This window comes from Heliconius melpomene, chromosome 18, assembly GCF_056956725.1.
Source record: "Heliconius melpomene rosina isolate 202511_hmr_F chromosome 18, ASM5695672v1, whole genome shotgun sequence".
NCBI lineage: Eukaryota > Metazoa > Arthropoda > Insecta > Lepidoptera > Nymphalidae > Heliconius > Heliconius melpomene.
Window position 1 is genome coordinate 11,223,179 of NC_140406.1, and position 13,647 is coordinate 11,236,825.

The 13,647-nt window shown below is 33.2% G+C and overlaps 2 protein-coding genes across 2 annotated transcripts in view; one reads left to right on the plus strand and one right to left on the minus strand.

Moving 5' to 3' along the window:
• Nucleotides 1–64: 64 nt before the first annotated feature.
• LOC146529581 (facilitated trehalose transporter Tret1-like) lies at nt 65–4,882 on the plus strand. Its single transcript, XM_085202163.1, has 4 exons — nt 65–144; nt 2,343–2,478; nt 2,719–2,864; nt 3,087–4,882. The coding sequence occupies exons 1-4, from the start codon at nt 112–114 to the stop codon at nt 4,263–4,265; spliced, it is 1,494 nt and encodes a 497-aa protein (XP_085058289.1). The 5' UTR covers nt 65–111; the 3' UTR covers nt 4,266–4,882.
• Nucleotides 4,883–5,140: 258 nt separating this feature from the next.
• The window catches only part of Kdm5 (Lysine demethylase 5), a 28,914-nt gene continuing 20,407 nt past the window's right edge, over nt 5,141–13,647 (minus strand). The window contains exons 27-31 of the mRNA XM_085202056.1: nt 13,343–13,505; nt 12,640–12,713; nt 11,938–12,073; nt 11,397–11,513; nt 5,141–9,451 (exon numbers count right to left, since the gene is read on the minus strand). Coding sequence (XP_085058182.1) covers nt 9,318–9,451; nt 11,397–11,513; nt 11,938–12,073; nt 12,640–12,713; nt 13,343–13,505 — 624 coding nt within the window. The 3' untranslated portion in view covers nt 5,141–9,317. The remainder of the gene's footprint in view (nt 9,452–11,396; nt 11,514–11,937; nt 12,074–12,639; nt 12,714–13,342; nt 13,506–13,647) is intronic.

Here is a 13,647-nt window from a genome sequence, read left to right on the forward strand (position 1 = left end):
TATCAAGAGATTAGCAGTTGATATAAACAAAAAAATTATCCATTCTTAAACTGTCACTGAGGGAAGTGCGATGAAAGCCTAAAGAATTTGTTATTAGTAAAATTAATAATTATGTGCATCAGAGTAACACCGTTTTATCGACAGGTTAGTGGTTGATTTTTTAATACGCTTTTAGATGGTGATAGAGATAGATAATAGATTTTAGATGATGAAAAAACAGAACCCTTATAGGATCATTTTGTTGTCCGTCTTTCCGTCAGGAGGAGGAGATATCAAACTAAAATTAATACGAAATATTGAAGCCTTTACGGTCTTTTAAGTACAGAAAAAATCAAACTTCTAAGTCAACGCAATACATTACGAGCATTTAACCTCCGCTTTTGTTCTTTTTTGTAACAAATTCGTGCTATAAGGTACTTTCTGTGGACGTACAATTATTATGAAATTCAGTAATCAGTGAGAACTTACAATACAAATAACAGAAAAAATCCTAAATAGATATAGAAAGTTTTATGTGTATTACAGAAAAAAAACTATTACAAACTTATATTTTATAATTAATTTGATAAATAATGAATCTAGAATCATGAAATTGGTACGGACCTCGTCGGGTGATCAGTTTTTTATAGTTTCACGCCGCATCCCGCATATAGCAGGGTAGGCATAGAAATATAGAAAATAGGGAACTTAGTATTAGAGAACTCGGTGAAAAGCATTATGATTACATCATTATATTTAAATCATGTATGTGGATTTAGATTTTCTTTTGTTAAAATGTAAAGTACAAAATCCTGAATCTACTGTTATACCTATATATTGAAAGTAGCGTGTACTTCTTGTTATAATAATTTAGTACAATAATAATTAAATTATTTTGATTAACAAATTATCACGACGTAAAAATCAAATTTTAATTTCTAATGCTGACGCATTCGTAATTCTAGATAGGTATTTTTTTTTTCCTGGTACATAAAATAAATAACTTTTTTAAAATAAAAATATTTAATTATATACTATTAATAATTAATATGTATATAGCATATTTAAATACATACATACAAAACAAAATTCATTGTCTTTTATAACGCGCCAAAATAACCAAAGCATAAACGATAAAATATCTTTTGATTGCGTTTACTTAGAAATTTCAGGAGTGCTCCAGGTGAGCGATGGGCAATTAGACAGACGGAAAACAAATTACCACACTAAAAATATCAAAATTAATCAAATCATCTTCATGCTTTATCCCGCACACAGCAGGGTAGGTAGAGGAAATCTAGTGTTAAGACACTCCGTTCCCAACTTTCTGCCGAATTCTGAAGATATTGCGTGATCAGTGGCAGAATTCAACGCCGCGCTTTGCCTCAACACCACAGCGAAGAAATGGAAATATAAACGTAAATAAATATTTTACTTCCTCAAGTGGGGATCGAACCCACAATCATCGCGTTACAGTTACACCCTTGTGCCGCTGCGCCACGACGGTCTCATATACCAGAATACCTGTACTAATATCTAAATATATATTTTATAAGGGATTTTTGCGCATTCTGTCATGGCTATCGGCCTGAGAAGTTTAGCGTGGTGGAAAGTGAAAAGCGGAGTGCCCTGACACTTAGTTTTGTCTGCCTTATACCTTAAAAAAATAAACAAATTAACGAGCAAATGCACACGTGTCTAATTTTTGTTACAAATATATACGGCTTACCTATATCTTTATCTGAATACCTTTAGCTCCAGCAATATTTCAAATATTATCAAATCCTTGAACAATTATTATAAAAAAAACTACTTATTTATCATATTTTATTATGGAATTGATTATTTACTTTATACCCGGTAGGTATTCACAATACTTTTGAATAAATTTGAAACAATTGATATGGAACTAAGGTGATGTAAGAAAGAAATGTGTTTTTTGATTTGGTAAGAAAATTCTGCGTTAAATTCCGCTGATTACGCAACATGCATGTGTCAATAAATGCGAAGGCTGTGTTAGATTCCCATTTGGGGGCATATCTTGTTTTCATTCCCTCGATCTTCTAAACAAGAAGAAGCAAGGCGTTGAGTTACGCCACTCAGCACCTAATATCTCAAAAAATTGTTAGAAAGTGGGGACGGAGTGTTATAGCACCAGGTTCCTTATTCCTACCCTGCCATATACGGGATAACCAAATAAAAATTAAATGAATAACCGGTTAAGAAAGTTAATATACTTCTAGAGATAAGTCCACCGTTGTGTATGTCTTTTCGTAATGTATGTTTTATTATGTGTTAATTTAGTGCAATAAAGAATCTTATATATACTTAAATGAAATGATACGTAATTTGTCACATTTCAGTGCTTCGTCACAGCGGCAGTAGGACTAAATATTATCAGTTTTGGATGCAGCGTGGGCTTCCCCGCCATTCTGCTACCACAACTGAAAGAGAAAAATTCAATAATACCATTAACAAAAGAAAGTGAATCATGGATCGGTAAGAAAGAGAAAAAAGAAAAAAAAAGAATGCCATGCGTATTAATACTGCCTAGTGGTATTAAGAACTTAATATTTGTTTATATTTATTTATATAATTTTGATAAACTAAGAAAGAACTGTTTAAATATATTCCTAAAATCAGCCAAGTCAGTTTTGTGATAAAAGAGGGTTGTTAAAGAAAAAGTTATGGTTATAATTATTATATTAGAGATGTAAATTTATATGTATACCTTTATAGCGGCTATGCCTGCCCTGAGCATGCTTCTCGGCACTCTACTAAATTTATCAATAATGGACCGGTTTGGACGGAAGACAACGCATTATACTCTTACAATATTTGCCCTTGCCAGCTGGTACATCGTCACGCTGGCGACAAGTGTTGAGGTATTTGTTTAATTCTTTTTCAATTTTGAGATTAAATTACTACTAGTCTGGTATACCTACCTATAATTATATAAGCTATCAACCTAAGCCTAACTAATAATACTGAGAAAACCAACAATAACCATTGTCTTATTGAATCAAATAGATGTACCTACTTAGTATCTATGTATCAATATTTCAGTTAGTTTTCAATATAACGTTTTTTTTATTTTTCTTTTCCAGGCTTTACTCATTGGGAGATTATTTGTCGGTATCTCAGCCGGTATGCTGTTAACTTTGCGATCAGTCCTTATAGGAGAGTACACGAGCCCCAAAAATCGTGGAGCCTTCCTCACTACTGTATCTTTAACTCAAGCTTTTGGAATATTCTTCGTCCATCTCTTAGGATCTTTATTTAACTGGCAAAAAACTGCCTTTGTTTGTGTGTTCTTTCCATTTATTAGTCTTGTTATGATCATTTTTACTCCGGAATCGCCAAGTTGGCTGGTCTCCAAGGGTAGATATGATGAATGCAGACAAGTCTTCCGATGGTTGAGAGGCAATGGAGAAGAAGAAGAGCTCAAAGAAATGATAGAAGCTAGAATTGCTTACGAACAAGCCGTTACTAAGGAACCGAAAGGTATCAATATTTTTAAGAAGCTAAGCGCGGTCATACATAAAGGAGAATTTTGCAAACCCATATTAATAATGATATACAGCATGGTTATATTGCATTTCTCGGGTGGGACAACGATGGCGTCGTTCTCCACTGTTATTCTTGGGCTACTTATGGGACCAAAAGCAAACGTTCATTTTTGGATGGTATTCTTAGACACCCAAAGAATCATCTCTAACACGTGCGCAGTTTATGTGATCAACAAGACAAGACGACGAATGATGGTACTAACTACAGGCATCTTGTCAGTTGTCATGCATTTTGCCATTGCGATATATGTTTACGCCAGAATAAATGGATGGGAGTACGACTCTATATGGTTACCGGCTTTGTTGATTAATATGCAGTTTTTTGCTGTAGCTGTGGGCACTGTTCCAATGCCTCAGGTTTTAGGAGGCGAGGTGTTTCCCTTAGAGTATAGGAGTACTGGAGGATTCATCAGCATGACCACGGGAAATGGTGTTATGTTCATTGCTCTCATGACATGCCCTCAACTGATAGACAAAATAAGCCTACATGGTACATACGTAGTTTACGGATCGATAATATTAATTAATTTAATTTTAGTAATGACAATATTACCGGAAACGAAAGACAAGACTCTTCAGCAAATAGAGGATGAGTTCAGAGGGAGACCTTTGAAATTAGAAGAATTAGAAGTAAAACAATCGTTACAATTTAATCCTGTAGCGAAATATAAACGTAAGATGTCAGAGATGAGCTTTGGAAGTTCGGTAGCACTGTGATATTTTATTGATATTAAATATTGACGAATAATTTTAAAACTAGCTTATACTACGGTTCCGCACGCGTGGCAAATGGCAATAGTAAAGGATTGTGGACTGTGGACGGCGCATAACCGATACCTCAGTGTAAGCGGTTCCATAACCGCAGGGAAGAGTGCAATGAATAAAATTCACTCAACAATTAAGGTGCCGTAAATAGCTGAATAGCCTTCCGTGTTAAATAGGCTCTCCATCTCCAATAGAATGAAAAAATAATTTAACCAATATTTCCTAAGATCAGATTATTAGCATTCAACCAAACAAACTCTAATTTTATAATATCGGAAGTATGTCCAATAAGATTATATCATTGAAATTTCTTTTACATGAACTACTTACTGTTTTACTCTTTACTTACTGTTTTTTCCTTAATCAGGGTGATAGAGGACACGTAATTTTAAGACACTCCTTTTTCCACTTTCCGACTATCGGTTATTATATCGGTTAAGTTGCTTCTTTATGAATATATAATATAACTAGCGGAAACGCGCAGCTTCGCCCGCTTATTTGCACCTTTAGGGGTGAATCCTAATAAACCATGAAACACGTGTTCAATTAAATATTTTTAAAAGTCTAAATTTCAAATCTTATAAAATTCGGTGGCGATATAATTTTTTTTCCATACAAACTTTCAACCCCTATTTTATCCCCTTAGGAGTCGAATATTACAAATTCCCGTCTTAGCGAGCACCTACGTCCTATAAGTAAGTCCTATGCAAAATTTGAGATTCCTAGCTCATGTAGCTTCTGAGATTTCGTGATGAGTGAGTGACCTTTCGATTTTATATATATAGATGAAAAAAACCCAAATAAAAGGTGAAATTAAAAAAAAACTATTATTTTTCAAATAATTCTCTATATTATTTGGTACACAATAACCGTCGCTGTTCAACCGTACTGGCGATGAGCTTTATAGTGGTACTAATTCAAAAAATTTTACTATCAAACTCACTTATACTAAAGAAACATGCAAAAATTCATATAGTACATATTATAAGCAATATGCAGAACCAGAGGTAGCAGATTCAATTCCCGATGCGCCAAGTTATAATATGAACTTTTATATATTTCTCTCATATAATGTACATATGTATACAACGCTCGTTTTCCGGTACGCTTGCACAGACAACAAAACTAACTGTACATGTATACATTCATCCTGAAATATCAGATCCACTTAACTAAAGTGCGTTACAATGCCTTACAAATTATATTGTACATGAATAATCTTGATATTTAATCTGTGTATTGATTTCGTTTGAAAATAACAGAACGAGAGTTAAATATCAAAAATATTTGTCAAGCTATAGATAAATGTAATAAAAAATCTTGTTCAAGCAAAAAAACTATCAGATATATTAATAATAATTAATTAATGTAAAAAAGATAAAGAAAAAGATTATATATAACATTTTTACCTTTCTTTTTTTCAAACCAAATCTATCCACAGATAAGCAAAGAAAACAGTAACATAGCGTTCAATAAAAAAAACACAAATAATTCATTTCACGCTACGCACAAGCAGAGATCAAGCCCGACTTAACTATCATTACAGCCATTGTTAATAAATAACGTAAATGGTTATCAAAAATCCTTAAATAATTTAAAAAATACCTTATGTTGGGAGCGATTATATTGAAATTTCTAATTTAATTAAAAAAAAAACTATTTAAACTGCAGCTGCTTTTGAAATTGTATGTATGTATGTACATTATAAAAAACTTACGAAACACTTAAGTTAACAAAACTACAATAACAAAGTTTGAGATTTGACCATTTAAAAAAAAAAACAAATAATAGCATTGATTTATTAAATATTCCAAAAATAATTATAACAAAAGTGTACATTGCAACCTGGCAGCGCTGAATACACAAAAATCCTAACTTAGACCAAGTAATATATCTCACTCTTAGAATAAAAGTGGCCTAACTCATAATTTCTAAACATTTTGAATTTGTAAAAAAAATTATAAGAAAAATTGTCACAAATTGCTACATTTTAAATTAGATACTTTAATTAAACCACCAAAAAAAATTATAAAAACATGATTTAAAAACAGTTTTTCGTAATTGCACAAAATTTTAAGTCAGGCCACTGTCATCATAAGTGCGCGATGTATGAAGCCATACAAAAGAACTCGCACACTACTTACACATAGATTAGAAAACTCTACAGATATAAGATTCCGTTTTAAAAAAATATTTACAAAATTTAGAAGACCGTGTTCACTTTCTTACATACATTTTATTTACGCCTCTTTATACAGAACTCCGATATCTGTCTGTTTACGATTTCTCATTTATTTTATTTAATATATATAATTTTATATGGAGAATTAGACCAAACTGTACTAATCCACATTTTCTAAACAAATATATAATAATAATTTTGATAAAAATCGTGATTAGTCTTAGTTATTACAGTTTTTGAAAAATTTATAGAAATATTTCATATAAATGGTTTATAATTTAGATATAATTATTTTTTTCAGTTAGTACACTTTGGTATTTCGTCCATATAATTATCAAATACGAACTGTATAATACTTTAAAAACCAAATAGCATTTAATATATTTACAGTTCTTTACATATTTTCCTATAATATTAAGAAATTTTGCAACTTTTTATCGTCATCACTTCTATATCATACTTATAATACATAATTCTAAAACCTATAAAAGGTTCATTAAAATAAACATTTATAGTCTCGTCTTAAGAAGTACATTAGTAATTAAAAAATAAGTAAAGTTGGTACTTTATAAATGACCATACAACAACCTTTGTTAGGCAACTTATAGTACTCGTAACATTTATCTATAAATAGATAAATGAGATAAAAATAAACTTTAAAAAGTCATTTCCATTAACACATTTATCCATTTCCTATTCGGCCTGGAAGAAAGAAGTACTACTCACAACACTGAATCAACGTGAAACTTTTAAAATGGACTAAACACCAAACAGACAACATATACACTTTATATATTCTATGGTACGCCATCATGACGTTTGACTGACATTGACATTTGACAACTGTACATTAATTTCTGGCACGCTCAAAACGCCATATATCAAGAATTCAATTCAATTAATTTAAGCGGGACTTATCGCGATTCACTCGACGTTTGACGGAATCTTTTATCACTGCTCGACTCACTTCTCTCCGTATCTTATTGTCACTTACACTGAAACACTACACTAAACATATCCGTTTTAACATTGTCCGAGGCACTTTATTAAAATAAATAAACTTTAATATCAATAAGTCCTGTTTAAGTTAATATGAGCTTTAAATGACAAGTGCATCTTATATATTTTTTTTCTAAAAAGTTATAATTGAACACAAAAACAACACTAGTTTTCCGTTCAACCATTTTTTTATTTACATATTCTTCACAAACTACTAAAAAAATGTAATCTTTATGGACAGTTGAAATTTTAACCTAAAGTTCCAATTGCAACCATCAATCAATCAATCTGGTCATTCAATCAATAGACAATATTTAAATAGAAACAACATGTTTTGTAAATTTCATTAACAAACATTTAAAATGGCTAGAAATATATTGTATGTACACCTTGGCACTTACATTAAGGCATACTCACACCATTCAAATGTTTAAATTTTAGAGAATAAGTTCATTTATAAGAATTTTCATATATTGCAAATTTTGATAGAATGTATTTCTATAAGCTCCTTTAGCTATGTTTCACAATATGTTAATAAGATACATATTTTTTATGCTATTACCAAATTTTATCTTATTTTTAAATTTTGAAGACAAAATTGCTGTTTCAGTAACAAATAAAAAGTGCTTTTGTCACAGAGTAGAAACAAATATAACAATTTATAGCAAAAAGACAAATTGCATTAATTGGTACAACACTCAGATATTATTGAAAACTTTCTACACATTGAGACACCATAAATTAAATATTAATATGAATGTATCAATATCATATATTGAGTCATGTTGTAAAATTCCAGTTATTTATTTATTTTGCAATTTATAATGCATGCCAATTTTCTATAATATAATTATATAAAGTTTTTTTAATTGAATTCATTCACGGCTATTTTGTTATTAGGCTAAAATAATACTTTTTTAGGAATAACTTCTTTTTTTATATTTATCACATACATATATATTTTATTTGCAGTTTCCTGTATTTTCACTATAAGTGATATTGTAATGTTTTTGTTCAGCCTGAAGAATAATTCTGTATTCTACATCATCCGTACATTTTGTTCATGATACATTTATTTTAAAAATACACAACTAAAAGACTGACAGGCAAACAGAGAATTTTTAATTAGCATTTAAGTGGTATCAAATAAATAATGTCAATTAAACACTAATTCACCTTTCTGAGTATGATGTAAAAATGTCAATTCTATGACAAACCATATCAAGCCTAGATATTATTGAATATAATCGCAGCACTAAATTACTTTACTTTATGTTTGATATTTATATTAAAAACAGACAATTATTAACGCTAAACGCAACAGATTGTGAAAAATGAAATATTTAATATTTTTATTTCCTCACTCTGGTAACGAGGCAAAGTGCAGCGTCGAATTCCGCCACTAAACACGCTTAGCCTCCAGAATTCAGCGGAATTCAGAGTAGGCAGAGAGAATATGAGAACCTAGTGTGAAAACACTCCGTTCCCATTAAGATATTTCCGTTCCCCACTTTTCACCGAATTATTGAGGCATTGCGTGTTGAGCGGCGGAACTCAACGCCACGCGTTACTTCGTAGCCACAGCGAGGAAATAAAAATAAATAATGTGTCATTCTCCCTAATGGGAATCGAACGCATAACCGTCGCATTAGTAAAGAAACATTAGTAAGAAAACATTCATTATTGTGTTACTCGGTAGTCTTGGAAGAGTTGGCATTATTGGTAGTTTCAGCGTGTATGAGCGCATGGTAGTACTAAAAGCGTTGGTAGTAACGTTGACAGCTGGGTTGGTGGTCTTGGAACAGTTGGCATTATTGGTGGTTTCAGCGTGTATGAGCGCATGAACCACACACGTAATCGTCGTCCTCTCGCAGGGCGCCACGACTGAGTCCTACACAGTGCATATGGAACCACTGGTCGCAGCCACCGTCGCATTGCACCCAGTCTACTTCTTTGCCTGTTTAATTAAAAATTATTATTGATATATATGTTAGAGAATAATGGCGAAAAGTACTCGTATTGATTGATACAACTCATAATTCTGTGGGAAGTTCAATGACGGTATTTGACAATACAATATTGAGAGAAAGTTTAAATAACGTGCTTCAGTAGTGTATACAGCATATAGGTACAGTTACACAGAGGGAACCTAGTGTTAACACACCGTCTGATGCTGGGGTCAAATTATTAGAGAGTGTATTCGCGGCTTGGGAGGAGTCACGTGATGCCTTTGGGGTGTTTTGTGACTTGTCCAAAGCATTTGATTGTGTGCAGCATAAAACTCTTATCAGGAAGCTACACCACTATGGTATAAGAGGCATTGCTTTGGATCTTCTCACTTCTTATTTAAGTGATAGGATTCAAAAGGTAAATGTCAACGGGAAACTATCACACGGGTCACCTGTAGCATTGGGGGTGCCACAAGGCTCTATTCTGGGTCCGTTTTTGTTCCTTTTGTACATTAATGACTTACCTCACCTTATGAGAGATATCTGTGAAATGGTGTTGTTTGCAGATGATACATCTTTAGTTTTTAAGGTTAATAGACGGCAATTGGAAATTGACGATGTAAACAATGCTCTTTCTAGGATATTACACTGGTTTAGTGCCAATAACTTGCTTTTAAATAGTAGTAAAACTAAATGTATCAGGTTCTTTACTAAGAATGTTCAACAAGTAGAAACCAGGGCTTTGATGAACAATAAGGAACTTAAAGTAGTTAATGAAACTGTTTTCTTAGGTATAACATTAGATGCTAAGTTACAATGGGGTCCGCATATAGAAACTTTATCTGGTAGACTTAGTTCGGCAGCGTATGCTGTCCGTAAGATTCGTCAACTGACCGATGTTGACACCGCGCGTTTAGTATACTTCAGCTATTTTCATAGCATTATGTCTTACGGCCTATTACTTTGGGGTAGTGCCGCTGACATAGATACCATTTTTGTGCTCCAAAAACGGGCTGTCCGAGCAGTCTATAAAATGGGTCCACGGGAGTCACTAAGGAATAAATTCAAAGACTTTAACATCCTCACACTACACTCCCAATATATTTACGACAACTTAGTATATGTGCATAAGAATATTAATAAATTTAATAAAAACAGTGACCTCCATCAATATAATTTAAGAAATAGAAATAAGCTTGCTGTGCCCTTCTCTAGGCTCCATAAAGTGTCTCACTCATTCGTAGGTCAAAGTATACACTTTTATAACAAACTTCCAAACGACGTGGTTAATTTATCACTGAACAAATTTAAAAAAGTGGTAAAGCACAGGCTCTGCCAAAAAGCTTATTACTCTGTTAAAGATTATGTTCGCGATAAAGATGTTTGGAAATGAGTTGCTCTATTTCTAAGTTAAAATTGTTAATTGTGATTTATAACAAATGTTGGCATTTAAAAAGAGTGGCCATGAGTTTCTTTGCCTGTATCTTCTCATGAGCTCAACCATTTGAACGGGCTTTTTTCAAGTCAAAATTGCACATTTTTTTTTTGGTTATTTTGTTTGCATTTTTTTATCTTTTATGACATGTCCAAGTGAATGTTAAGCATTTTTATGGAATAAAGATATTTTGACTTTGACTTTGACTTTGACTTTGTTTCCCACGTTGCGCCCTAGTTACGACATATTATGTGTTCAGTGACAGCAGTCTAAGAGGTGGTTTCTAAAACAAGCATATGAAAATAGTATACTGCCCAGAGTGGGAATCGAATTCACAGTCGTCGCGATGTGCTGTGCCGCTACGACGGATAGTATAACTTACGGTATCGGTCTATTCAACAAATAAGACGATTACGATACGACGATTATTTTCTTTCCAAGCGAACAATGCGCTAAAATTCAGAAAGCCTAATTTCAGGGTGGCCACGACTCGTCGACCGCACTGTGCCGTCACTTACCCGTGGGCCTGAGACAAGACGCAGCCGCACAGTCCTCATCATCATCAGCCGAGGACGAGGATGAGGAGCTCCTTCGCTCCCGAACACGTGAATTCGATATTGTCGCACGTGTTTGCGCTGAAATGAGAAAATAATAACAATTATTTATTACATTTATATTATAGTAAATAGATATTTTTTAATACTATTTATTTATTCGGGCGCAAGCTTGTATATTTTAATAATATATAAATCGCTATTTTTTACGTTTTATTATTTTATTTTCTATTATAATGAGTGTATATCACCGTAATGTTATAGAACTAACCCACACTTAAAAATTGCCTAATCTATAGCTGCGGTGGCGTTAGTAGTTTTGGAATTCTATGGTGAATTTTTACGTTTGACGATGTCGGTTCACAAAGTATCTATAGTTAACAATTTCGCGCGAAATATTATGAACTAACGGTTTTTACAATCTTACAGTAACATGTACATAACTTTATCTATCTCTACCACCTTAATATATGAAATAACAATATATAAAATCACCCGTACATACCAAGTCTAGGCTGCCTCCCATGGTGTCTTGCAGTGTGGCCACCATGTGCACCGTGCGCGGGTAAACCCCGTTTACGGCGCTCCTGTCGCGCCATGTAGTGTTTACGCATCATCAGACCTGAGCCTGACGACATTCCCTGTGAAAATTAAACATTTTTTGTTTATATATCAATGCTAATATTATAAAATTTAACAGTTTGTGTCTTTGAACGCGCTCTAATCTTAAGAACTCCAAGCGAAAGTTCTACTTTGGACAGTTCAAAGTACTCGGTCGAATATAAAAAATAGTTTTATGTAGAATAGTTCAATTACCAAGAAAGACGTTATATTAATTTAACCCACTGTTCGTACGTATATAAAATATATGAATGAAAATGGCAACTTAAGATTAAAGATAGCTCTTATTAAGAATAAATGTAAAATTTATGCAATATATTCATTAGATTATAAATAAGTAAATTTATGATAAAAATTATTCATAATTAGTCATTCACATTTTTATTAAAGAAGTAAAAATAGTATGCTAGCTAGATATAAAAATTAAAACAAATAAACTGGGGCCTTTGTGGCGCAGAAGCACAAGCGCGCGTTCTGGGCTCGATTCCCACTTGGGAAAATGAAATATTTTAGTATTTTCATTTCCTTGGTCTGATCACGAAATAAACCGCGTCTAATAATATTGTTTTAAAATAAAAATACATACCTGTTTCCTATTTAAGTAATTCGTAGTAGTAGCAGATCCTCCTCTCTTCATTGTAGTTTTACTAGCAGTTGTGCCTAAAAATATGTATAATCGTGGAATAAATAATGAGGATCATACTTTTTTTAGGTTACACTATATTAGTAGTATATAATTATACAGTAGTACATAGTCTTCTTCCTGGCATTAATCCCGGCTATTACCAGGGTCTGCCTGTACACACAGTAGTACATAGTATATACTACTAACTACTACTACTATTCTGTCATTGAAATTTTTAATTTTAAGTGACTCCTACTAACTTAAATATTCTTTTTACAACTTCATAAAAAATAACAATTTTATTTATGTAATCTTAAATACCACGATATATTAACCTGAGGTCTTCGTGACACAACGGCACAAGCATGTGACTGTAAACGCGATGGTTGTGGGTCCGATTCCAACTCGAGGGCATGACATATTTAATATTTTCCTTTCTTCGCTGACAACGAGGCAAAGGGCGGCATTGAGTTCTGCTACTCAATACGCCGCGATGCCTTCACAATTCGGCGGAAATAGGAGAACGGTAGTGTCTTAATAGGGAACAGAGTCTCTTAACAGATTCCAACACACACTACATTTCCACACAAAGGTTTTCTCTGCCAACTCTGGTATGAGCGGGATATAGCGTGAAGCTATAGTATAAAAAACCCCTGTTCCATACCATGCAGTGGCCTAGTCCGTTTCAATGGGTGTTTCCTGTGTGCGGGCGCAGACGGCGCGCGTTTTCGCCGCCCGGCGTCTAAAACCCGCGCCGAACGCCGCCCGTCTGCCACGCGCGCCGCCGACACCGCACTCCATACTGCCGCTTGCTCTTCTAGGCGGACCTGGGAGATGGAAGAATTCAGATTCATATAATTTTATTCAAAATAACAAATTACATGCTTTACTTATTAAACTTCAAATAATTTACCACCAGTTCATTAAAGTTAATGCCTCAAGTTCTTCTATTAATTTCAAAGAAAACAT